Source organism: Ambystoma mexicanum, chromosome 4q (genome assembly GCF_040938575.1).
Source record: "Ambystoma mexicanum isolate Mex_15411 chromosome 4q, UKY_AmexF1_1, whole genome shotgun sequence".
NCBI lineage: Eukaryota > Metazoa > Chordata > Amphibia > Caudata > Ambystomatidae > Ambystoma > Ambystoma mexicanum.
The window spans coordinates 449,979,977-450,007,643 of record NC_090928.1 but is presented as its reverse complement, the minus strand read 5'-3'; the positions used below and the strand labels follow the sequence as shown (position 1 = coordinate 450,007,643).

At 43.3% G+C, this 27,667-nt stretch overlaps 1 protein-coding gene across 4 annotated transcripts in view; it reads right to left on the bottom strand.

Annotated features, from left to right (window-relative positions):
* PUS10 (pseudouridine synthase 10) overlaps positions 1-27,667 on the bottom strand; it is a 1,772,971-nt gene that overhangs the window by 224,896 nt on the left and 1,520,408 nt on the right. For all 4 annotated transcript variants that reach the window (XM_069608030.1, XM_069608029.1, XM_069608031.1 and 1 more), the window contains one exon: positions 15,032-15,174. In XM_069608030.1, the coding sequence (XP_069464131.1) occupies positions 15,032-15,174 (143 nt within the window). The remainder of the gene's footprint in view (positions 1-15,031; positions 15,175-27,667) is intronic.

The following is a 27,667-nucleotide window of genomic DNA, read 5'->3' as shown; positions in this document are numbered from 1 at the left end:
CCTTGGCCATAGTCAATGCCCAGTCCCCCTATTACTACTACGTGCTAGGGCTCTGAAAAACGTTGGTACTCCTGATGGGTCTAGCTAGTGAGAAACTAAAGGCAGGGCAAGCACTAGTGAAACACTGGTATGACCAGAAAGCTTCCCTCATCACTTTCACACCTGGTCAGAAAGTCCCGACCATGAATCCTATAAGGCCTAGAGCTTTGCAGGACAAATGGTCAGGCCCTTACACAGTGGTGGAGTCACTGGGTGAGGTCAACTATTTAGTGGACCTTGGAAGGGCTGGACAGGCTCCAAATGTGTTCCATGTGAATAGACAGAAGGCTTTCATCCCAAGAGTTGAAATCGCTGCACTGCTACTGGCTCCAGATGTTGAGGAAGACAAGTCAGAACATTTCCCTGACCTGTTCCAAAGTAGTCCTTCAGACAGCTCAATAGAGGGTGTCCAAGTTGCCCCTCACCTGACTTCTGATCACCAAACAGAGGTGAAAAATGTCCTTAGGCAGTTTTCCCCCTTGTTCTCACAGTCCCCTGGTTTGACACATTGGTGCAAACATGATATTGACACCGGAGAAAGTGTACCTACCAAAAGTGGGGGATACAGAATGTCAGACAAAGTAAGGACTTACATTGAGTCAGAGGTCAACAAAATGTTGGATCTTGGGGTGATTGAACCCTCTAGAAGTCCTTGGTCCACCCCAGTGGTATTGGTTCCAAAAGCAGGTACTTCTGAGTTGAGGTTCTGTGTGGATTACAGGGCTCTGAATGCTGTCGCCAGGAGAGATGCATACCCCTTGCCTAGAACAGATGAGCTTGTGGATACTTTGGGTGACTCCAAATACCTCAGCGAACGTGACCTCACTGCAAGCTATTGGCAAATAGCTCTTGCAGAACATGCCAAGGAGAAGACAGCTTTCTCAACACCAAAGGGTCTTTACCAGTTCAGGGTAATGCCTTTTGGCTAGAAGAATGCACCTGCCACTTTCCAGAGGCTTGTGAATCATGTGTTGAATGGGTTGGATTAATTCTGCCTTGCATATCTGGATGATATAGCAGTTTTCAGTGCCACCTGGGAAGACCATGTGAAACCTTTTAGGATTGTGTTACAGGCTCTTCAGAAGGCCCACTTGACCATAAAGGCCAGTGAGTGCCAGTTTGGACAACGATCAGTGGTCTACCTTGGACATGAAGTAGGTGGAGGGTGGATACAGCCTCTACCCAGTACAAGACTGGCCTACCCCACTACTCACACCCAAGTGAGAGCCTTTTTAGGACTCACTGGGTACTACAGAAATTTCATGGCAGACTATGGCACCATAGCTGCCCCTCTGACTGCTCTCACCACTCCAAAGAAACCCAAGAAGGTAACTTGGTCTGAAGAGTGTGAAAATGCCTTCAATGGCTTAAAAGACTCCTTGTGCCAGGCCCCTGTCCTCAGGGCCCCTGATTACCAAAGACCTTGTATTGTGCAGACAGATGCCTCTGACACTGGGATAGGAGCTGTACTATCACAAGTAGATTAGAAGGGTAAGGAAAACCCTATTGGCTTCATTAGCCGCCAGCTTAAGGACAGAGAGCTCAGATGGTCCACAATGTTTCCCTGTTGTGTGGGCCCTAAGGAACCTGAAGCCCTACACCTCTATGGGACTCACTACACTGTGCAAACTGGCCATAAGCCCTTAAAGTGGCTAATGAACATGAAGGGAGAGAATCCAAAGTTGCTCAGGTGGTCCATAAGTCTGCAAGGCTTTGACTTCACTATTGAACATAGACCAGGTGTCCAGTTCAGAGTCTGTTCAGTCTGCTTCAGTGTTTCAGTGGAGGAAGAGCTGCAGCTACGCGATTTCTGTGTTAGGACTTTGTCTTTGAATTTGAGTGGAATACTGCTTTAAATCCAGGCTCCCCCTTGTATAGTCTGCCAAGGACGCGACCATGGCGGCTGAGAGCGAACCACTGACGCAAACCAAATCCCTGCTACAGCGCCGCTTACCTACACTGAGGACAACATCCAAACCTGCAACCATACAGAACGAACGAGGTAAGCGAAGCAAACGCACTTGCAAACTGTCACCCTGTGTCTGTCTTGCTTGACGGATTGAAATCTAGTAAGGCAGGACTTCCTACGTTGTCTTTACTTGCAGGTATGGCAATGAGGACTAATATGCAGCCCACCGTTAACACCGTGAATTTACTGCCAGATGAAATAGCAACCCCGACGGGGAAGGGCAAGGAGGTTATGCAGGCACAACTTGACAATGCCTCAGCGGCAGCATCGAATGCCTTAAATGACAACATGGTGGAAATAAATCTGGCGTTGTTTTCATCACCATACGATGTATGTTACCGATACTGAGATAATGAATATACAAATTCCTTTGCCACACATCGGACAAAAATCTTATCTATCCAAAATTCATGCTGGTGAAACAGAGCCTGTACAACAAAACAAATCTTGTTTGACTACCGGCACAGCTGCTGAATTGTTAATTAGATGAGAATCTGGGTCTCTGGTTAACGAGCAGAATAGCGAAAACAAGGACCAGGTTTCAATCAGCTCCCAGCTTCCTTCACCCTCTCAGCAAATGATAGGGGCTAGCAAAGAGGCCTTTGATATAACGAGAGCAAAGAAGTGTAGGGGCTCCCCCAAGAACGAATGAACAAATCAGTCCGTTAAATGCACTGATGAAAGTATCCCAGGTCTTTCTACCAATCTTGGAATGTCGGATGCAAGTCTCATAACTCTGCACCACAACAATTGACCATCCTTTTTTGACTTGGCAGCTCGGGAAGCACATCGAACAGAGCAACTAAAGGCAGACTTCCTAACTGTTAAAGACAAACTAAACGCAAGTTTTCTAAATACCACAAAGAACATCTCAAGTAAAGACAAAACTAAGATGAACCTCGAACTGCCAACAAAGGAAAGCCTCTGCCTAGGAGGAATGATCACCATCAAAGTCTGGCAAGTACACCACAATTGATTCTATCGCCGATGCCACGAAAAAGGAGGAGATCAATTTTCACTTTTCAATCACCATTGGAATCAAACATAAATGACTCGGACGAGTGAAGTTCCAGCTCACTAGCAAATAAAAAAAGACAATCCAATGGAAACCCAAACTTGGAAACCCCCAAAACACCTGAACGGGTCACCAAGAAGACTTCGTCTAATGTGCCCGACATTGGCGACAAAACAAATCTGTCGTCTGCAGCCACGCTGCAAATCCATAATAATGTACTTGCAGCATCCTCTCTGGCGCTCATTCCATTCGCAAAACTATACAAATCTTTGAATGAAACCATCAAGGACCAAGCACAATGCTAACAAACATCTCAGCAAAACTCTTGAAGATCGAAAGCTGCAATGAGACTCTACAATTAAGACTCGACAGAGAATTAGAACTCACTCTAGGATGGCAACACAGATTAAGTGCTCTCGCCATGAAGGAGCTAAAGATGATCTAATGGAAGCCATATTGGAAATAGTGAAATGGATGCGCCACAACGAAAAGCAATACACATGTTTACAGGAATGTATTTGTACGAGACCTTTCATTGAGAGAAATTCACAATTGCCGGCTGATACATCAAAAGAATTATGCACACAAATCCCTAATTTAAGAAGTAAAAGGGCAGCGACTGCTTGCGAATCTGAGCAAATCGGGAATCAAAAGCACCCAAATTCAAATCACTGGATGGCCAACGTAACAGAGACTCTCATAGTCCTGAATCAAACCTCTGGTGACTTTAATAAGACTCCACAACTAAGCACTTCTGAAGGGAGCAGGGATTTGCCAACTCAGAAGACTCAGATCGGAAAGATTCAACTGTAGTGGAATGATGTTGTTCCCACTGCAAAATTACCTATGATGCCTAGCGTGTCAGGTGGTACTGCACCTTCCACCCAAAATGGGCTGTATCTATTTGGAATATTTTCCAGCCCTACAAAAACCCTGGTGATTGAAGAAAAAAACCTAGCTTTGAAGAAAAAACAAAATTCAAACAAAGAAATTACTCGAAGCAAAGAAAAACCACTGAAATGTTCCAAATCAAACACAAGGAAATGTATAAGAAATCGGTCTACTCCTCCATAACAAGGTTTGTTTGCACGAAATCCAACAACGACGGCCTCTCAAAAAAATAAAGACATAGCAACTCAAAGGGACGCCAAGAAGAATTTACCTCAAATAGCACATATTCCATCCAAGCGACTGCGACTAGAGTCAAATGAAATATCTTCCTGTGGATCCACGCCGTCTTTTGACTTGTGCGAGTTCTCAACCTATTCCATCGAAGAAGATGAAGTCACAGATGATGAGAGAAATGGGCCAGCATCTCAAAGACCGATCGTCAAAAATCCAACTAAAGAACCACAAGTTAAACCTACACCGGTAACCTCTCCACTGCTGGCCCTTGTCCAGATACTCATACCACAATTGGCAAAGAACATTGCAGAGCCATTAAATCCATCAGCAAGCAATGGACACTGTTCAGCACAAATGGCTAGAGATGCAAAATTGACATCCGCGTAATCTTTAATCCCCAAATTAACCTCTATGCAACTGCAAATGTAAAGCAAAGCGGATGGAAATGAGACGTGGAACAAGAAAATCAATGTCGGTCCAAATAGATCAAAACTGAGGCTTAAGAACATACAAACTGATGAGAATGAAGTAAATCTGAATCGCTGAAACATAATGAAATTACTTTACTGTGTTCTGACGCTCAGAACAATAACCTCAGATGATATTAAACTAGTCGAATACATATCAGAAGGATTTTCAGATAAAGTTCTGCTTCACATCAATTCGAAAGCAGTGAAAAAACCCTTATTGAATGCAAAAGATGAACTCTTATTTTTTGGGTTTGACTTGGTTGAAGATGAAACTGGCAACACAAATGAGGATGACTATACTGGCAGTGGTAAATCCAACTCACCAACAAATGAACGACAGCGTGCTACCTTGTGGTCAATGTTGAATAACAACCAGTCAACCACAAAATGTGTTGCTCATTCCACATTGCAACACAAACAGGCCCGGTTCCAGCCGCAGAAGCAATAGCCATCATGACCACAAGATGATACCCAATGTGGTCTAATTTGCTGGAATACGAGAGGCTTTAGTCATCTATTCAATGAATTCTCACCATGTTTAGAAGAAAACTTTGCCATCTGTCTACAAGAAACCTGGCTTCGTGATGCACCAGTAAAAGATGGATATACTATAATACTGAATCCAGCAGGGAAAAACAAATTGGGGCGCCCATTTCCAGACTTCTAACAATGGTAAAAATAAATAACTTGTGGGAAATAATATAAAGCACAAATCCAAATATCTTTGTCCAAGGAACATTGATGGAATCTCGAGAGACTGATCCTCTCGAACGTATGAAAAGTCTTCCTATTGGAACCCGGCTATGATTTCTGCAAGAAAATATATAAAGTCTGTAACCGCATTGACCAACAAATACTTGCTGTCTGCGCAGAAACTATTAATTATCATCTGCGGGGACACTAATTACTCTTGTTTCGAGAGAAAAACGCCTTCACATCAAAACCAAGCCTCTACGTCTCAATTGGATGAATTAGATCGAGGCCAGGAGCTCAAAAGTGCTCTGGAATGCAGAAATTGTACAATGATAAATGGAAACATTAAAGGAGATCTAACGGCAAACTTCACTTGGCATCGAGACCAAAGCCATAGAACATTAGATTAAATATGGACATAGAATAACCTATTTCCCAAAATGAAACAGAAGGATGTAATACAAAATTCAAACAGCGATCATGACATACTTAAATTGACTTGGGAAATGAAATGTGATGTTTCCTCTCAGAAGTATTCAGTACCCATCGCAGTCAACTCTGATGATAACAGACTAAGGTTAAATGGCACACAAACAAGCGAGGTACTAAAAGATCTCGAGACATTTCAAACCAATGATATATCCCAGGTAGACTATGTTCCTTTGTTGACGCAATATATAACTCAACCAAGCGGAAAAGCCTCTGAGGCTAAAATGAATAAACACAACTACACCCAAGTAGTGAATGCAAACAAAATACCTTACACAGAGACATTAGGCGCTTAAAGAAAACTGTTGGACCAAATACTGACATTGCCATTAAATCACGCCGACAATTATATCGAACTGGGTAAAGTCCTTCGCGATTATTCGCGATCAAGAACGGGCAGAACAAATGTTGCAACTTATCCTAAAACATAATTCCAGGGAAATATGGGCAATTTTGACTAACTGAGCCGGAAAGCGTAACACTATGAAGTTCAACGAAGTAACGGCAAACTCCTGGAAAAAACATTTTACCTTACTATACAAAGGTATGGCATCCACGACGGACACAAACATGCCCGAGTGTTCGGCCCCATGGAATGTATGCAAAATCTCTGACGAAATCGCAAGAGCATTACAACACCTAAAGAACTCACGAGCCGCTGGACCCAATTCCATCTCAAATATCATGTGAAAGGCAAACAAAGACATTTGGGCAAAACCTGATGCAGGTCTTGTTCAGAAGAATTTCCAACAGAAAAGAAATCCCAGTGTCCTGGCGAAGGGCGGTGGTGGTACCCATCTTCGAGAAGGGAAATCGTGCGGACCCTTCCAACTACCGCTCGATTGCTCTTCTAGATACGATTGCGAAGGTCTTTGCCTCTTTCTTGCATAAAAAAGTGGCAATCTGGGCCTACAAACTGGTTTCACTAAAGGCATAGGGACGGAGGTGAACCTTGTAATATTGAACCTGTTAAAATTGGAGGCTCTAAAAGAAAAAAGGAATCTATTTCTGGCCTTTCTGGGTATGCGCCAAGCCTTTGACTCCATCAACCAGGAGCTATTATGGAAGATACTTATAAAGTGGGATGCCACCTTGATCTTCTCCATCCAGTGAGGGCTCTGCATGTTAATACATCCATTTGAGTACGCCCAAATAACAATGGAGAACTGACAAATGAGTGTGACACAGTGAGGCGTAAAGCAAGGGTGTCCTTTAGCTGCAAATCAATTTGAGCTGTACATCGCTGATCTTCCTTGAGCTATGGCAGACGTCAAATGCTTTCCTCCCAAAGTAAATTGGCAAACCATAACTTGGGCCACCCACGCTGATGATCTAGTTCCGATGGACGCTACGCAGATAGGTCTACAGAGACTTCTAACTACCCTTCAAAATACTTTGCCGAAAATGAACTTGAAATAAATACTACCAAAACCAAAATAATGGCCATGGGCTCACTGGCTGGCTCGCAAAATAAAAACTTTAAATGGCACATCTCTGGCAAACCTCTCGAAATGTCTACATCAATTAGATACTTAGGAGTGTTATTTAACAAATCAATTCGAGAATGGCCATGGCACCAAGAATACATTGAATGACTACATTTGCTCTGCAAGGTGCAAAACTGCACAGAGAGTATCTTGTTATTTTATCATCAAAAAGTGATTGCATCTTTAACTTTTGTGCTGAAGCAGCCAGAAATCTCGATGAAAAAATCTGGCCTTACTTGGAAAGTCTATTTTGGCGAAAAGTCTTACGCCTGCCATGATACATCTCAATGACTGCAGTACGCCACAAATTGGGAATTGATGCCCTCTATGGAACAACGACATGGAAAGCGATGGCACTATTAAGGAAAATGCTCTTAAAAAAGCCAGAGGCCGCCTGTAATATTCTAGCACCATCTCTGCATTTCCCTCACACTGGTTTACTGAAAGCATGGCGGTCCAAAATAGAAGAGATTTTGGAAGCGGCAGACATAACAACAGACTCTTTAATGGATCATCCGCAACTAGCAAAAATAAAGTTCAAAAGATGGAGTTGGATTAAAAACTCAGAGGAAAGAGCCAAAATGAGTACGGCAATATCCTTGGGAGCGGTAGAAAATAGCCTAGATCGACAGCCGAAATACTTGACGAAATTTCCTTCTCGCCATCATCGTGACCAATTTCTAAGACTGCGTCTTAACGTATTAAAAAGTAAAGAAATGCTATGGGTTAGACAAGACAAAGACACCGTGGACAACGCCTGCAGATACTGTAAAACTGAAATAGAGTCTTCAAAACGTCTGATCACGGAATGTATACAGGTAGCTCCGCAAAGATGCTTTTTTTGGGGGAAATTTGCTCCGATGAACAACAACATGGAAGACTGGTGGCTGTCGATATTATCTGGCCAGAATGAGATGTTAACCTGTACAGTAGTGGACTACATGGACACGATCTTAGGTTGACAATATAACTAGTAGCATGAGGAGCTTTGGAAATAATTTGTAATAAAGGTTTATGTAAACTAAATATTACAATAAAAAAAGAAATAGGCCAGGTGTCCAACATAGCAATGCTGATGGGTTGTCCAGAATGTTTAACCAGCCTGAATATGAGACTCATGCAGGTGGAGATTAAATCCCCCTGTACTTAGTCTGGGAAGGGCGAGTGTTAGCAAAGATTTCATTTTATATGTAATTTTCCCTCCAGTAGTACACCCCCAAATGTTTTGCTGCTGTTAATACACCTTAGTCGGACTTTGCCAGAGAAGCACAGCCTTCAGCTGCACTCCTCTGGGCTTTGGCTCACTTTTTATCGGGAAACTGACATGCCCTTAAAACGGTCAGTGCTGGGAGACTTTGTTTCCCTTAGTCCTTTTCCAATGTTGCAACTTTTTTGTAACAAGTTCACAATGTACCTTACAGTCTCCTAGTCAATAACAAAGACCCTAGATACTCTTGTAGGATTGTATGGGAGATGTGCAGATTTGTCATGGACAGGGCTGGTGGCAGCTAATCTTTTCATATAATTTTAACCCTTTCCTGCCATTTAAACCACGTTAACCGCGTTTGGCACAAATAGGTGGCCTGGCTCCAAAACAGCCATGCCACAAGGTTCTTTGTCCTGTCCTTTGGTCATCTTGCCCCTTTGCCTTCCCCAGGTTGAGTCGACCTGGGTCAGTCCTTATTTGGACATGCATTTTCCCAAGAAACGCCAAGATTTCGCGGGCTTGTGCATGCCTTTTCTGTGTGCCTCCAGGATGTGGGCTGGGTGTCTGTCCCCAATACACATCCTGGGTGCCAGAGAGTCTGGAGTGCTGTGAATGACTGGGACCATCGTGGTCCATGATTTGTCCACGTATGGAGTGTGTGTTTGTGAGCAGATGTCCCATTGGGTCCTCTCCGTTTTGGCGTGAAGGGAACTTTGGATAAGAGGAGGCTGAAAACACCCATACCATGTTGATCTCTGGAGTTCTCACTGAACGAAGGATAGGATCCAAGTATCCTGAAACTAAGAAGCCAAGTCGAGGAACTGCTGGAAGGTTTGGCACCCTGAGCCCGCTGTCGTCCCGTGGGAGCCCTCTGCATCTGGTCGCCCTAGGTGTGTTGGGTGTCCTGACCCACGTTTGAGCTATCATGCTGCAACATTTGGTGCTGTGGGCTTAGAAAATCCAAGATGGCCAAAAAGCCCACATGTGCGCCAGAATCCAGGAGAACCACGCAGTTTGTGCGCACACCAAAATGGTTGCCTAACTTTCCACCCACCAGTGCGAGCATGATGGGCCAGGGTACCATGAGTGGAATGGGTGCCAAAGGTAAAACAGCAGCGCCTGTTAGCAAAAAAAAAAAAAAAACGCTTTCAAATTACCTTTGGTTTCTCTGAAAGCCAGCTCAAAATGCCTATTTTCAAACATTGCACCACATCCAAAAATCTCACTGAACACCAGCAGACATCTGGCAGAATGAAGTTTTGTGTGCCTACAAAATCTGGAAAGGTTTAGAGGTCGTTATCTGGATGAAAAGGGGAGAATTCTGTCATCAGTGGACACGACATCGTACAAAGACAGGGATCGGATGGTTTGGTGCTACAGAAAATATGTTAACTGGACCTACAATATTAGAAAAATGGTACATAGATAAATATGTATTTGGGTCAGAAATAGATTTGTGTGCAATCTGACAAGGGGAGGTTCCTCTGACCATAAAACCTACAGCATCACTCTGACTCACATTTCCTTCCCCCAATCATGGGAGAGGGGAGAATTGGGCCAATGACAAGTGAGAGGGGCAGGTTTAGTTATGACCAACGCACACACCCACTTTTCAAAACACATAAAAAGAGACTGCTGAGACAGGTAGAGACATTCAATTCCATTTGCTGCGGAGCATGCTGACCGACGACTTCACATCCAGAGATCCAGACTTCAAATCCATCAATCTCCAAAGACCAGAACTTTACTTCAGAACTTAAAGCAAGGGCCTAAACCCACAAACTGAGAACTCTTCTCAGCAGGCCTCAGCAACCTTAAAATCATTTGCAACTATTCCAGTGAGCTGTTTGAATTCTTTTGCCAAGCACAATTGCCAGAGACCAGACCAGAGATCCAGAGTGACCCAGACCACTGTGAGCAGAACCAGAGAGCTGACCCAGATCACTGTGAAGTGCCGAGACCAGAACCGGAATCCAATCCAAAACCTGACCAGATCCGTGGCGAGGCCTATTTCAAATTTATATTGCGAGTACCTAGCAGAACTGTGCAGAACCAATCTCTTAGTTAAAATAATCTAATCCAAACTATTTTAACCTAAGTAGAACAGCCTCCTAGAAATCGTGTCATCTGTCATTTTTAAAGCTGCACAACTGTCACCTGTCAATTCTGCAGCTGCAAGCTGTCACCTGTCATTTTGAGTTTACTTTAAATCCGAAAGACGACCTTTACAAAATCGTTCATATCTCTGGAACCGTGTGTCCTAGGAACTTGATTTAACTTGCATCTGAAAGCTTAGAATCTAAGCTTTCCAACGATTCTAAAACCGACCTGCTACTCCTTATAGTTTTGCCGTAATCACGATTCACGCACTTGCGAATTTTGCCGCAATTTGGCCTGATTTCTTTACCTGTAAAAAGATAGCAGCTTTTTGCTTTCCTTTGGTAAAAATTTGTTTGCCTCTTAATGCCCATCCCTGAATCATTGCTAAGATGAGCCTGAGCTCATCCCAAGTATCTCTCACTCACCCTGAACCTCCTAAAGGGAATTAAAAGCATTTTCAGCATATTTCTCACTTCATTGCCACCACATTCAAAGCACTTGAGCCTGTGTTTTAAAACTCATACCAGTTTTCTCTAAGCTTGCTGGGGTGGGGAACTGAATTTCGTATTGTATTTGATTGCATTCCTGAGAACTGTGTGCTCCTCTTTCCATCTACTTCCATTTCTTACATTGTATAGGGGAGGGGGGTGAATTGCCAGAGAAAAAGTGATTATCTTATCTTTTGCTAAAATCATCTCAAGTATTTCTGCACTGCATTTTATTCCTCATTGCTTTTCCCTTGAAATCATAAAAGTATTTTTGCTACTTGATCCATCCTATACTAAATCCTCATTGACTATAAAGAAGTGTGCTAGTGTCAGATTACCCATTGTTGATTAACATTATATTTATAAGGGCGATATCGATTATTAATTTATTATAAAAGCGTGGTATCTATATTTTGTTTTATTTCTCAAATAAACCTTTTAAACTTGCAAAACAGAACTACTTCTTGGCTCAGTGGGGTCAGGGGGATTCTAAGAGAGGGGTGTTATATAGGGGTAGTCATCCAGAACTCATGAACTGGACATAAAGATATATCAATAAGGGTTTCCATTCAGTATCCCAGACTAGGCATTGACTTAGCTGTAGTGTTGAATTGAATCCTCTTACAGGTGGGCTGCGAAGATGCTTCGACCCATTAGAATAGTGGGACCAACTATTCTCGGCACCTTCAACAAAACCTGCAAGTAAGCCTTCTCTGAAGTGTCCCTGGGCCAACTAGTGGGCTGACCAGCTTACACAGGACCTTTGCTCTGTCTCTGCCGTCGCTTCGAGGAGGTCCTCAAAACTTGGTATATGGCTAGTTCTGTGTCCCGGCACCCTCACACTGAATTTCTAACACTTGGCATTCCCAGATCTGAAGTGAGATGAGTGCGCCAGGACCGGAGTAAACACGGTTACCGTGTTGCCCAGTCACAGCCACGATCTTTGCAGGTGCGCTGCATTTGTGACCCTCTTGCCTCTGAAGCCTGCTGGCTGCAGTGAAACTGGCCTGATCCATCCATCAGGAGCAGAGAAATCACCACTCTCCCGTTTGGGAATCCTCACTGTGTCTTCGGAACTCATATTGCTGCAGTAGAACCCACAACTGAAGTGGACTCGACTGGCAAAGTTTGGGCCGCAGTGCGCCTGGGGCCGGTGAGTAAACCTAACCTTAACCATGGCCCCTAGCGCCTCCATCTATTATTACGCACGAGTGGCCCCTGGGGGTCCCTCTCCTTTCCACTGCTAGTGTGAACTAGCAAACTATTCCCGAACCATGGAATCACCTATGCCTTCAAGTGGAGGTCCTCCTTGAATAGTGGTAATTTATTCTTCATCGTCTCACCCACCTTCCTGAGCCGCTAGAGACCCCGGAAGAGACCCCATTTTGCCCATTGGAACAACCGTGTGCGTCTGCACTACATGTACTATTGAGCACTGGGCTCCTCGCTTCTTAGGGTTTGGACTGCCTCTTAGTTAGGTGTGTGTTTGATGTTAGAAAAAGAACCAAATTTTGCATGGAATGTGCGCTAACATACAGTATTTGTGTGACTGTTTCATTTCAATAGATTCGAATTGGTTACAAGAATCCCCATTCCACGGTATACTATATGCAAACCAAAAATTGCTATTCAAAGTCCATTAGTAGCTACTTTAGAGCTGATTTATTAGATACACCTAGATTAGTCATATGTGTGGCCCTCCTGGTAGCCAAAAGGCATGTCAACCCACTCAGGTCCTTTTCAAGGCTGGGCCTGTTTAAACAATAACATGTGTTTCCGTTCCGAAGTGTAAATACTTTTGATTGGGCCACTGTTGTGTGTGTACCTCCAATAATGCTTGTTAACTTCAAGGTTAACTTGATAAATCGGCACGTTGCCCAGAGAAAGTTCATTCAGAAAAGTACTTCATACCGCTTCCGGTCGTACGTGAGTAGGTTAGTGAATCCCTCGATAAATGCTGCTCTAGTCCTTGGCACAAATGCTGTGTTGCTTGGTTGGCGTTACCCGGCACCTTCAGTTTGAATTTGTGTGTTTGATGTTGAAGGGGACTAAAGACTACATGCACTGCCTATTTTCCTTCCCCTCTAGGTTGTGAACATATTTTGTGCTTTTAACTCTTTAGACCCCATTGGACTTGTATATATCTTGTATTGATTGTGTTGTGTTGGTTTAGTAGGATTGCTGTGTTTCTTTTACTGTGTGTTGAGTTACAAAGGCCTTGTAATAAATGTGTTTATATTTTTGATATATACACCTGTCCGAGAGTAATTTGGAAGTGTCCTTGCTAGGTGTGCTCATTGAGGTCTTTCAGGCACCCTCACCCCTCCTGAGACTTAGTCTTGACCGCCTGCCATAGCTACCTTGATTGGTCTGGCTTGTCCAGAGGTTACCCTGTTCCAAGAAACTAGGCTGGCCTTCTGAACCTCTGCCCACCAAGTCAAAGTTCAGAAATCCGTCTTAACACTAGCCTAATCCTGTGAGGTTGACGGTGGGCATCATAGACACACTGAGGCCTCCCACCGCGGCTGGCGACCTTTGCTCTCCTTTCGGCTTTGAGTGAGTCTCGCCTGACCCTTTTCTGACAGTCTCATGCCGGTTGTCTCCGGCACGGAATTTGATAGAATCGCTGATGACATCAAAACCATATTGGTCTCTGCTTTTGAGAACAAATTGAGCATTTGTTGCTTAAATTCATACCATTCCTCCATTAATGCCATATGTGAGGGGTATAGCTTGCCATTTTCTTCAGATGTGTCTGCCTTCGCCCGCCTAGTTCTGTCTTTCTTCTTCTTGTGGGACGAGGAGGAAGAGAATTCATGGGACTCAATGCGAGGTTGAGACCTTTTTTGTTTTTTTGTGTCATTGCCTTCCCTGTCAACCTTTTTTCCAGGATGGGTCCCTCTGTGTGATTTGGTAGTTGAATGGGCTTGAGACTTTGATAGGAGACTCACCAGGGCCAACTTCACTGAGCACTCCCTTAAGGGCTTCTGGTTCATTGACAAATGCATTGCTCTGTATCACACTCCACCCTCATCCGCCCCACACAAATACCGAGCGGGTCGGTGATGGACATTTTAGAGATGCAGTCTCAGCAGCGCTTGGGTCCGGACAGAGATGCACGAAAATATTTGTGCCAAGGAGTGCTAAAGTGTAGGCACACGAGAGCCTGAAAAGAGGTTTCAAGCTGCAATAACACCCCTGTCAAGGTTTTCCAAAAGCAGCTGATGCTGAGGGATGATTTATCTATATAAGGAATCTGTGGGAGAAGGCAATTGATTGACATGGAATAATTAAAAATACAACATATTAATTAAAATGTAACATATAGGTTTACAATATGCAAATATGCCACTAAACACAAAATACGATCCTTAATTTCAACCAATGAAATTCCTTTTTAACATGCATAATCTTACTCTTCCAGAGGAACCAGAACCAGATGAGAAAATATAAGGCGTGATGTCACCAATGTGAATTATTTTAAATAAAGACATTTTCTTTAGGCAGCCTACACCCATCATTTCACAATTGCAAAAAGGGTCATGTCATAGTAATAAAAATGTCAAGACAAAGCAGTAAATGCCATCTTTAAAAAAACAAAACACTGATTGGCTCTACTATACGAAGCGCTCTACTTTTATAACAAAAAGGTGCCCTTCTGCATGATTTATTAGACATACACAAAGAAACTTATCCTAGCGTCAATGAAAATAGGCCATTGGTACAGCATGGAATGCATTAAGGAATGGTTTGTGCGTCTCTAGAAAATGATCTGTCTTCCTAATGGCACTGTTTGCTGCAGAGCACTTGTATTTGTTTTTGGTGAAGAAAGGCTCTTTTACAGGGAGAGTGGATTCTCTGGTATGTTTCATAGCACACAGATAATGCAACCATTTTCTAATGGCTCCGTTTAAACAACTAACTTACTTCTCATTTATGAAAAGGATACGTCCCTGCTTGAGTTTTCAAGTAAAGGCGAAAATGGTGTTCATCTACATATTCTGTCCTCATTGTATGGATAATCCGTACCCGGACAGCTAGTGGTCTTCTGTGAAGAACCCTCAGTGGGGTTTTTTGATCAAGCTTCAATTCCTATTAGAAGTAGTCAATATAAAACAGACATGTTTTTCTTCTGCTTCCAACCTTCCACCAAGTTCATATGTTGCATTTATTCAAAAGGTTGGAAGACAACCCATACAAACATCCACGTAATAGTCGCGCTGTAAATAAACGATACTGTAGAATTCGAAAAAATAAAAATAACTGCGGAAGAAACAATATACAGTGACAAAACTTAAAGGTGTTTTTTATAAAAGTTTTTCAACTTTATCTGATTTATACGTACTAAAACAAGATGTAATGTTAATGGTTTGGTTTTGGCGCAAAAAGTGGCGCTAGCAGAAGTAGGATCTGGTGGACATAGTAACTGGAATTGCTAAGACATGAAAATGTTGAATCAGAAAATTGTATTTGTTTTTATTCATGGGCTATTTAAACCAACGTATAGGTGTTTTACAATGTTTCTCCCTATCAGCAATGTTGTTTGACATCACATACTTTCATCCTGTACTGACATAGTGAATCTTCCTTTGCCTGGTCACCCGATGGTAAAACAGAGGCCTTTGCAGCCCCTGCATTGTGGGGGAGCCCCAGGGTAAGTGGGAGTGCCCTGATTCTGGCCAGTCACAGCATGGACTGCAGTGGCCCCTGCCTCTAATAGCAGCCCCACAATTTCCACAATAAAGGCATCATCGGTTCAACACGTGTTTTTAGTCCTTTTTCCAAAAGGAATTAGGTCTTGCTTCCATAAAAATTTAAGCGAGCCTGAATTCCTTCAGAAAAGTGTCCCGAAAACATGTGCAAACTGTGGCAGGTCCGAAGGAGGACGTGGATACAGTAATGACATTTCTAATGAGTGTTTTATTAAATGATAAGAAAAAGGCTTATTTTTTGCTCTTCCTATGTGGGTGTTCACTGCCTAGGTAAATAACTAAGGTGCACGTCAGTCATCAGGAAATGTCCAAATGATTAAGTCTAACTGACTCTAACACTATTCTAACAAACTAAGGTCTGGAGAATGCTTCCCTTCTCCTGATTGTCTCAATTTCCATAAAAATGGAAGTAAGCCTGAATTTGTTTAGGAAGTGGCCCAAAAACATGTTCAAACGGACACTACGGGTGAAACGGGGTTGCTCTCCAGAACCAAGACTGTGAGAAGACCCCAAAACAGCAGCATGTGAAGTTAAGTAAAATACATGCTTATATGTGTTCATAGTGTGTGTAGTAAATCTTTTAAAAAGTGTATGTGTATGCTTGCATGTTATACTGTTTTTCACGCTGTGTTTGTATGTGTGAGTGAATCTCTGTATGAGACTGACTGATTTTGTCTGCATAATCAACATCTAAAGGTAATTAAAATAGAGTTCTATGTGTGCATGTTGTCAGTAACATAAATAACGTGTTTTTATGTGTATGCATGCATGTTGGAATGTATTTTAAGCTGTGTGTGGGTGGATGGGTCGCAGTGTGAGTCCTACTGGATGTGTGTGTTTGTATATGTGTGTAGGTGTGAGTCTGTATGTGAGACTGACTGGTTGTGTGTGTGTGCCTTGTCTCTCTCGCCTTTCCCTGTCACACCCTCCCACACACTTTTCTTGCACTGTCACACTCCCACACTCTCTCCTTTTACTGTCACTCTCTCATTGAACTTGCACTTACACGCTCCCTCTCCTTGTGCTGTCACACTCTCCTACTCTATCCCCCTGCACTATCACACTCTCCCATCTCCCCTCTACTGTTTCCCTTTCTCCTCGTGTTGTGTCTTACTCTCTCTGCCTGCACTATCACTCTCTCTGCTTCCTCTTTCTCTCTCTGTTTGCACTTTATAGATCTCATTGCACTGTTTGCACCTCTCTCTCCTTGTACAGTCTCTCTCCTTGATCTCCCCCTGCCCCTCCCTCTTGCTCTCACTCATTGCTCGCTCTCTCTCTCTCTCTCTCTCTCTCTCTCTCTCTCTCTCTCTCCTTGCATGCTCACCTCATACACTCTCTCCTTCCACTGTCACACTCCCACCCTCTCACTTTGAGCTGTCACATTCTCCCACTCTTTACTTGTTCCATCACATTCTCCAACATGTTCTCCTTATTTATTTGATTTATTTATTTAATTTATAGAGTGTGCAAACAGCTCTGAGGCACCGAGGCGCTGTTACAGGTACATTTTATTTGCAGTCGGTTTGTCATACAGTACTTTTGGGTAACAAGCTCAAAACTTTGACATAATACTATTGGGTCAAAGGAGCAGGCAAAGGCAGTGTTACAGATTAGGAGAACAGTTGTGTTTTCAGCAATATGCAGAATACCCAATATGATTTTTCTTCCCTGAGTGGATGGGGAGGGTGAGGAGGGGGTTCCACTCTTTGGCTGCTAGGGAGGGGAAGCTGGAGCCGCCGAATTTGGTTCGTTTCACTTTAGGTAAGAATAGGCTGTCATTGTACGGTGTCCTAGTGGCTCTAGTAGAGTGAGCTTTGCCTACTTTCTGAGAGAGGTACGGGGGACTGTGTTGGATAAGCACTTATGGTGGATGGACACTATTTTGAAGGTGATACGCTCTTGGATGGGCAGCCAATGTGCCTCTCTTCTTACTTTTGAGATGTGCTCTCTTTTAGGGATATTCAGGGCTGCTCAGGGGGTGTTGTTTTGAATAACTTGGAGTTTCTGGAGGAGGTGCCTGCAAATAGGACATTGCAATAGTCAATCCTCGAGCCAATGATTGCTCGGGCAACATTTAAGCAATTGTTTTTGGAAAGGAAGGGTCTAGCAGCATTTAAGACCTTGGTGGTGTAGGCTGCTTATGCAGTCACTCGCTCTCTCTGTGCACTTTCACACTTACCCACACTCTCTCTGTGGGCTGTCACAACCTCTCTGTGCTCTGTCTCCCTCTGTTGCTCCTAGAGCTTTCACTCCGTTTTTCCTTGTCCTTTCACTCTCCTTGTCCTTTCGCTGTCTATATCTCTCTCACCTTATGCTGTCACTACGTCTTTGCACCCTTTCTCCTTACACCCTTACTCTCCCGCTCACCCTGGCACCTGTGCAGATATTTCCTCTTTCACCATCATTCATTCTTCTCCAACTCACGACCTTACTCGCAAGCCCTTACCTATTCTCTCATGCTTCACTTTTTTAACCCTCCCACTCACCCTTTTCTGCCCATATCTTCTTTGCCTCACTATCACTGGAATCCTCTCACTAGCTTCCTCCCTTGTCCTTCGCAGTTTCTTGCATCCCTCCTTGCATCATCCCTTGAAACTTTGGACTCTTTTCCTTGCACATTGGTGCCCATAAATGCAAAATGCAAAGAAAAACAGCAGTAAATGCTCAAACTACTGGCTTTGCGAATGTTAGATAAAGTTCCAGCAGCACATAGGAAAAACAGTTCAACACCCTGTGTGGCACCTGGAAGGACTAAAAGTTGTGCCCTACAAAATATTGGTTCCCTAGTATATCCACCACTTATATGGTTAATTTTTGTTCACGCATGCATGGGACGACCAAACTTAACGCTCAGGTGCTGTTAGGTCCCATGCATGTACTTTTCAACTTTTACAAAACAAGGTGCAAAAGTAACAAGTAAATACAGGTGAAACTGCTTTTATGCTTTCTTTGGATTCTTATGGAATCCACCTGCTTTTATCAGCTGGTAAAAAAGGTGGATTCCATGTGAAACCATTCCTTTGACTCCTACATGAAAATCTTATGCTGGTGTAAAAATGTGCACTTTGAAGTCAGAGGAGGAATACATGACCGAAATGTCAATTCTATCTCATGTTTCTTCTCTGCCTCAAAATGGCTGTAAAATACCTCATAGTGTAAAAGTGAAGCATTAATTAATGTTATTGGTTTGCAGTGAATTTTTTAATAGGTGGGTATTAATATTTCCCAGAAATTTGCAAGAGCGACCGAGCATAGTGAGGGAGCCCAAACCAACCAAGGACAATGTGAGGTGATGGGGTGGTGGGGATAGAATTGCACCACTCTCTCTCTCCTAGAATTGTTTAAAATAATTAGTTGAAATGGTACATTATACACCACACTTTCTGTGAGAAATGGGTAAAAAGCCAGACAGAGTGTAATAGCTTTAGTAGGTCAGGCCATGAAAAAATCCAATAGATCGAAGTCACCAACAGTGCACAGGAGCATTTCACAACACATTTTTGTGAGGCTTTTCACCACAATAGTTGCCAGTACAAAAACATGTTCACGCTGGCTGGGCCCATATATTTCCATGCTGGCTGAACCTATATATGCCAGTGTTCACTTATGAGAACATACTCATGTTTTCTTTGCACTTAATGCCAGTAATGAAACCATAAGAAAACATGTCTAAACTGGCTCTGCCAATATGTGCCAGTACCGGCACATGAGAACATACTCCTGTTGGCTTTGCCATTAAAAATTCCATGCCACAATTACAAAACAAGTTAAAACTGGCTGCTCCAATGCAGGCCAGTCAAGACATATAATAACACTTTTCATTTATGCTTCATCATTACAGCCCAGTAGTAATGGCAGCAAGATATTATAGTTAGACTTGCTCACCAAAATGCCAGTCTGACCATGTAATAACGCACATCAGGCTTGCTTTATCATTGGTGCCCAAGAGAAAATGTTATTCAACATTAAGAAATGGCTAGGCCGGCTACACAAAATGCCAGTCAAGCAATGTAATAACGCTCATCATGCTTACTTTATCATACATGCCTAATAAAGAAATGTCAAGACACTGTAAGAAATGGCTAGATTGATTGCATTGAAATACCAGTCTAGCCACTTAATAACCCTTTTCTTGCTGGCTTTATCTTGTTTTTGAAGCAAGCATGATACGTGTTATTACATGACTAGACGGGCATTATGGTGTAGGAAGTCCAGTGTGATGATTCACAAGGTGTTGTCACTTCTACCCAGGGGGAGTCCTTTCCTGTGAAGCTAGGAAGCTGAGGCTACTACCCAATATTCCGCCTAAGGGTAGTTTAATGTGGGAGGACCTCATGGGGAGGCACTTCCCTCGGAAGGATAAGGACAACCACCTGGATAAAAGGTCGCACAACACCCCAAACATAACCCTCTCAAGCCTGTTACTAGCTGTCCATCAGCCCCCCCACCCTTGATAGCACTTCTATTTGTTATTGTAACATTATACCAGTCAATTTTACTGATATGAAGAAGATTGCTAACAATACAGATAGTATGGCTAACTCTAGCACTGGCACAAACAAGATCACCCAAAGTATGAAGATTACCAGCAATACCAGTACTGAGACGAGGTGGACAATAGGAGCCATGAAGAAGGGCACAGAGAAGATACAGGAACGATATAGACTTCTGCGGCGGGAGTGGTCCTAAGAAACACATATAAACTGACAAAGGACTTTGAAAAAGGTAGTTGAATACTTACATGAATGACCGGTCAGACCGGGAAGTTCAAAGGAGACGCAGAGGACGAAGTGGGAAAGCCGACAACAATCTGCTCCCAAAGGCAAGAGACCAAGGTCGGGTGTCCTTTGCCTGGTGTTGTGCAGTTGGTCAAGGACGTGACTGGAACCTTCAAGACGGTGGCACGACCAGTGGGAGGTGGACCTTGGGGGTCCAGTAACGGCATCTACACCGTCAGTGAAAAGACCGGGAAGAAGGTATGCAGAGTGAGAACAGCAGAAGCCAGAGATGCCCGTGCAGTTTCAACTGGAACTTTGTTGAAACTAACATCTAGGGGAAGGGAGTCATTCCCCCTTGACTCAGCTTGAACGTTACCAGAGAAGCCAGTGGAAGGAAGTAATTCCTCCTGGCTACTTCTGGAACTGTGAGTAAACCAAGACCAGGGGAAGGGGTTCCTTCCCCCTGGTAGTGATTGAAGTACTCAAGAGACTTTCTTTTAAGACACCAGGAGAAGGGAGTCATTCTCCTGGTGAGAGAACTTTACTTTTGATTAACACTCTAGTTGTAGTGTAAGGGTCAGTAGTAGGGTGTTGACTCAGGATGGTGGCTTTTTCAGTTTACAGACATTCTGACAGATATTTTAGTTTTTAGTTTGAGGGAGGGAAACCTCTCTTAGAGTTAAAGATAGCTAGTTTTTTAATTCAATAAAAGTCGTTGCCAACCACCATGACACCTCCTGGTCAGTTGTCTTCGGCACCCTTACACAAGCCAGTTCTTACTGTGGCATGACATTTTTAGTTGGCTTCTATGATACAGTATCACAGATGCCCCTTAAAAAATATGTCTTCCCATTCCCTCTACATCCACCCAAATTAGCCTCCCAGGTCGACACAAACCCAACACAAGCACTCCCACATTTACTCACTCGTTTAAACACATTTTCACACAGCATTCATTTCCAAAAGCATTTACTCGCTCTTCAAACACATTCCCTCGTTCATTCACGCAACATTAATTTCAAACAGCCTTCACTTGCTCATTCATAAACACATTCACGCATTTGAAGAGCATTCAAACAGCAACCATTCACGCATTCAAAAAGCATTCATGCATTCCAAAAAGCATTCACACAGCAATCACTCCGTAATTCAAACACATATTCACACATTCAAACAGCATTCACTAACCAATTCAAACACATTCACACATTCAAACAGTATTCACACAACATTCGCTAGCTCATTCAAATACCAATTCGCCCACTCGCACAACATTCAAATACATATTCACACAAACAGCATTTACTCGCTCAATCACACACACCCTACCACCCATACATTAGATACTCGCTCATTAATACACACACATACATAACATACACATACAAAATACAATTTTACACTTTCCTGAGCACTGGTCCGTAAGCTGCTCTTCTCTGATGGTGCCTCCTGTGACAAACATCCTCCGGATCCCACAGACAAGAACAGAAACCAGGAAGCTCTGTGCATTTCCTGACCATGCACGTAGTTTGTACGTGCGTGTAGGTGCATCAGCACCCCATAGCACACAAAAACGTGCAGTTCCCCAAATGTTCATGCAAGGTTGGAGAATCAAAACGCTCCCAGACCTTGCACGGCTCATTGAGAATGCGCACTGGGGAGAAAGCACGTTTCTTCTTCTTCTTAATTATCGGAGGCGTGGGCGGACCCACGCAGGCGCTTCCCCATCCTATAGGATGATGTGCACCGTACCCACTAATTATTATTTAGCTCCATTTAAGCTCACAACTCCTCCCACCTCCCCGTCTGCCTCACAAAATCCAACATCACACTACTCCTCCTCCTGCCTCTCTCCCCATCACCTCCCAGTAAAGTCCTCCCACTCAGCTCAGCCACACCCAACGCAGTCAACCGAACCCTCATCAATTCTCTCTCTGCAACATGTCTCTCACACCTAATCAAAAAATGTCCCACTGTTTCAGGCACCCCACACACCGCACAGTCCCTTGATTCACGCTTCCCTATTCGAAATAGACAGTCATTCAGCCCCACATGACCTATCCTTAACCGATTCAGCATCACCTCCTCCCCCCTCCTCCGTTCTGAACTCCCTGCATCCACCTTCACCGACACTTTCCCACGAACACTGAACATCCACCTGCCCTTCACCCCACTCACCCACCTCTCCTGCCACTCATCCAGGACCTGTCTCACCATCACAGCCTTCACCTCATCCACACTCAAAGGCAACCTCACATCAATCGCTCCCCTCCTCATACCCTCACCCGCCGCCAGATGCACCAACTCATTTCCCAAAATGCCACTGACTGGGAACCCACGCCAACTCCAAATCCATACCCCCGCGCACACACTGATCAATCTTCATCCTAATGTCCAAAATCACATCCTTCCTATCACCATCCCCTGCCACAATCGCCTGTAACCCACTCAATGAATCCGAGAACACCACCACTTTCTCATACCCCAACTCACACACCCTATCAATCACCAATGCAGAAAGCATGTTTCCCATTAACCGTTTAAGCCAGCCCAGGAGCCCTGCCTCAGCTGCACCAAGCAGCTGGGGGAGTGCTCAGTGATTACACTTGGCTGGCGTGTCCATAATGGGCGAGGGTTTGTGGTGGTCGGTGTCCTGTTGCCCATTATGCTCTAGTTGCTCCTGATTAAAGCCTTGATTTTACGCATTACTTTTAGATTCCGGGGCTTTTAAAATGTGACCCTAATTCTCACCATGCAAGTCATTCTCTATGACCCACATCATAAGAAAGGTGTATAAAACAAGCATAACAGTTTTATGCATGTTGTTTACAATCCATGTCACTTTTATTGTTTTGTACTGTGTAGCAGGAGTATAGACCTAAGTCACCGATTTCGCCCTCACCATCCGCTGTGCAACACTAAATGAAGTGCATTCCCTCCAGCATGTGCTTTTCATGCCGGAAGAAAGGAATTATATTCCCATGGAATCAGCCACATTTAAGCACCTGCTAAAAGCTGGTAGATTCTGATCTTCAATAGAAAAAAATCAAAATTGGATGAAGTAGACAGCATCCATGGAAACAAACGGATGTGGTTCCATCTGTGCAACTAAAGGGGGGCTGGAAAAAGACACCCTATGCGGTTTTCCCTTTTTGTACTTTTGTGGAAATTCTCTTGTATTTATTGTGAAATTAACAAATTCACATATATTTACGCAACAAGTAAGAATCATACTTTTAGTTATTCTTTCAGTGAACCCTAAAAATCCAACAGCAAAGTAAGGGAGTAGTTTCTTACCTGTAACTCCATTTCTCCAGCATTGGTATCTTTTATGGATTCACATGCTTAGAATATTCCCCGTCGTCAGGCTGGTTTCCGTCGTCAGGTTTCCCAGCCTGACGACGGGGAATATTCCAAGCATGTGAATCCATGAAAGATCCAATGCTGGAGAAACAAAAGAACTTCCCCTGCCAAAGATAACATTTATATCCTTTGGCTCGCTCTCTATTGAATCAGTCTTTTGCAGTGAGGACATTCAACATGCAGCCAGTGGGGGAGCCAGATTAAATAAATAAATCAATTCTTAGAGAATCCATACATCACTAAATACAAAGGGAAGCTAAAGATCTATAAAATATTACATAAATAGAAATGTGCAGAGGCACGCCAGACCACTTCAATCAGAAATATACAGCCAAGAGAGGTGTTGACAATCACAGATTTAATGACCATATTTTGGATACCACAACAGTCGAACAATAAACAGAATAAGATGCCCAGAGAAGTAAGGCTCTGCAATAGTGCAACCGCAAAAAACAGAAACAGAGAGACATTGGGCCTCATTACGACCCAGGCGGTAAGGGTTTTACGGCGGCGTAAACAGCGCCGACCCTTACCGCCTGAGTACGAGGTCCCTTAGCGCCATGGCGGACTTAACACCTGCTTCTAGCAGGTGTTAAAATCCATGGCGCTAAGGGACCATGGAGTTAATTACGCCACCGTAATTTACGGTGGCGTAATTAACGCCTTCCCCACTCCCATTATGCCCTATGGGGCAAAAATGGGAATGGGGAAGGGTAAATGGGGATTGGGGACTTACCGCCCCGCCAAGGTCGGAATGGGGCGGTAAGTCCGCCAACCACCATGGCGTAAACGTAGTTTACGCCATGGTGGTAAAGTCACGGCCCAGGCGGTAACTTACCGCCTGGGTCGTAATGAGGCCCATTCTCTCTTTATGTACAGAGGCAGATGTATATGTCATCTATAGAGCCCGCCCCCTCACCCATAAGTGAAGTTGGGCAAGTGTAAAGTGACGTCAGGAAGAAAAGACACCAGGGCACACTGAAATGATATACAAATATTTAAAGAATGAAGACGTGACTGAAGTGACAAAGTGAACATAAATGCGAATATGAAGAAACCATATAGACTGAGAAGATAAGTGAGAAGAGATGCAGCAGATGTTTATACACAGAAACACAAGGTAGATAAGACATATAGAAGCCTGCTAAATGAAGAAAATAGAACATGGGTAAAAGCAGCCATGATGAGAAAATGGACGTCGGCTTCTAATAATAGTAAGTGAGAAGCCTGAAGGAGAAAATCCAAGGCTGCAGAGCTGACAGACACTGGAATACAAATTTGTGCAAGAACAAATAATATTTGTTTGGCTGGGGATCAAGGATGCCGCAGCAAGAGGCAACTGCAAGGCTTGAAAGGAGGCGAAGAGGATAAGCCGTGTTTGCAGGACATATTTCTCTTAAAGTAAAGGAGTGAACATTTGTGAGTGCCAATTATTGTACAGTTAAAGACATGGAAAGCACATGTAAGACGGAGCAACCAAGTTTGCAGAGGCTGAGGATTGTAATAGCACCTAATATAATTGAATCTTTAGCACTAAATAGATCAACAAAATCATGGTCTCCTCACACATGGTGCAAGATCAGAAAACAAGGCCTATTCATAAAGCTCTAGGCGAACATAAAAATGTACCTTCACTCCCTTTAAAGTTCTGAGGAAGAGAACAGTGAGCAAGGTCAACTACAAAGAAGCAACCTTGGCTTTGGGCCTAACTGATGAGATATGGCAGGCTAATTGGCCAAGTGGGCCTTTGGCTGATGTTCCCCCGCACCTGGGTTTCATTTTGCTTACGTGCTGTATGTCCAAGGTTGGAAGAGAGTGCCAACCAATCATGAGGGCCGATGGAATGGTGAACTACACATTGTTGCAGAAGTCAATCCGCTGCTATTATTCTGCTATTATCTGTATTATACATTGTTAGAGGTAGTCCAAGGTGTGCCTACCAGATAAGGGGCAGCCAATAATGTCACTAACCCCTAGATGAACTATAGGTATGTATGTTCCATTAACCAATCCTTACGCCCGCTAGGTTTTTATTGTTTGCCAGGTAGGATGACGTCATAGCTGACGTACATTGAGGTATAATGTCTTTTGTGGAATTGAAATGCGTTGAGAGTGTGTGAGCTACCATCTGTTTGTTCGCCAAATTTACCTAACTTATTGAATTGATAAAGTAGAATGATAATAAAGTACTATTTTCCCATATTCTTTCAGTCTGTCCCATTATTTGGGCCTGAGATCGGTTATTGTGGTAATCCCATCTGGCACTTGGAACGCTCCAGGTGCTACTGCACATTTTGGTAGCAGAGGTTGGTTCAACCAGACCCACAGATTCTTGACGTCTTCCACCATCAGACCGCAGAGTTTCCAGTGGAGAGCGGGAGGAAAACGTGTAACACGAGACGATTGGCAGGTGCCTCTTTGAAGAAATTCCATCCGGCCCCCACAAGTGCCCCGCAGACCGAAGATGAAGTGGTCAATTGGGGAAGAGTCGATACCGAAGGGCTTGAACTAAAGAACGGGCGTAAGTAGAAACATCGAAAGTGGCAAATAAAAGGGGAGGGATTGTATTCCATGTATCTATACAATAGGGGACTGAAACGGGATTTGATTAAGGAGAGATACTTACCTATTCTCAAGGAGATAGAAGGGACCTCATCACACTTCAGAATGGAGTATTTTTTATGCAATTCCTGCGGCAAGGCCAAGGAAGAATGCGTGACATCCCCAAAAATGGGATAAAATGGAGATGAGATACTTTTCCTAGAGTCAGTAAACAAAATGATCATCGAAATTGTTGTGCACATTTGTTTGGGGTTGTGAAAATATTAGTGTAAAATGTTGACGTGTTTTGTATTAGTTGTGATAACATAGGTCATAGGCTGAAACTATAGAACGATAGTAATACATTTTACTGATTATCAGACCTTAAAAAGAAGCACCTGTCACCAATCATTAGCAGTAAGCAGTCGAGAAAAAATAGAATAAAATAAGATTCTTAGATTGTCAATAATAAAAGCAGGATAGTAAGAATCGATAGAACCATAAACAAAGAGGTAAATAGAATATTATTGTGTAGGCTTGGAAATTATTTGGAGGATATTTTGGGAACTAGGCGGCGATTGATGGTGCTTGCCCGAATTGATTGTTGTGGTATAATTAAAGTAATAACAGAATAAAAAGAACCGGTAAGTATAGACAGTTAAAAACGACTTGTCGTTATGGGACACACACCCCTATTACTCTTATGCAAAACATTACTGAGATATACACCCAAGATTAGGAAATAACATGCCGAATGGGTGAAGCTGACAAAATGTTCATGCTTTGATCTCAAGAAGGTTCGCTATCAAGAACAGTAGTGCAACACATGACAACATATTTACATACACAGGGATGAATTTACAGAAATGATTAGCTATTTTAGATCTATGGAAAATGTATCAGAGCGAGAAAGAAGACCTGCCCGAGAAGGAGTGGATGCTTAATCAGCATAAAGGGGAGGACGAAATGCCCTTGGCTCCTCTTTCTCCTCCTGAAAACAATAGCACATCCGATGATGAACAGGTATTTTATCCTCTAAAGCAGTTAAAAGCAGAGGAGGCATAACAACCCCTGTATGTTAATCCCACATAGGCGCCCCCCGCTTATAGTAGTGAGCACAATATAGAAGAAAGCAAAATTAAAGAACGTAAATATATGTCCAGACGCGATGAACACAACGAGCATGAAGAAAGAAGGGACAGACAGGTAGATAAAGAAGAAAAAGCCAAAAGACAAAAAGGGGAGCAGGAC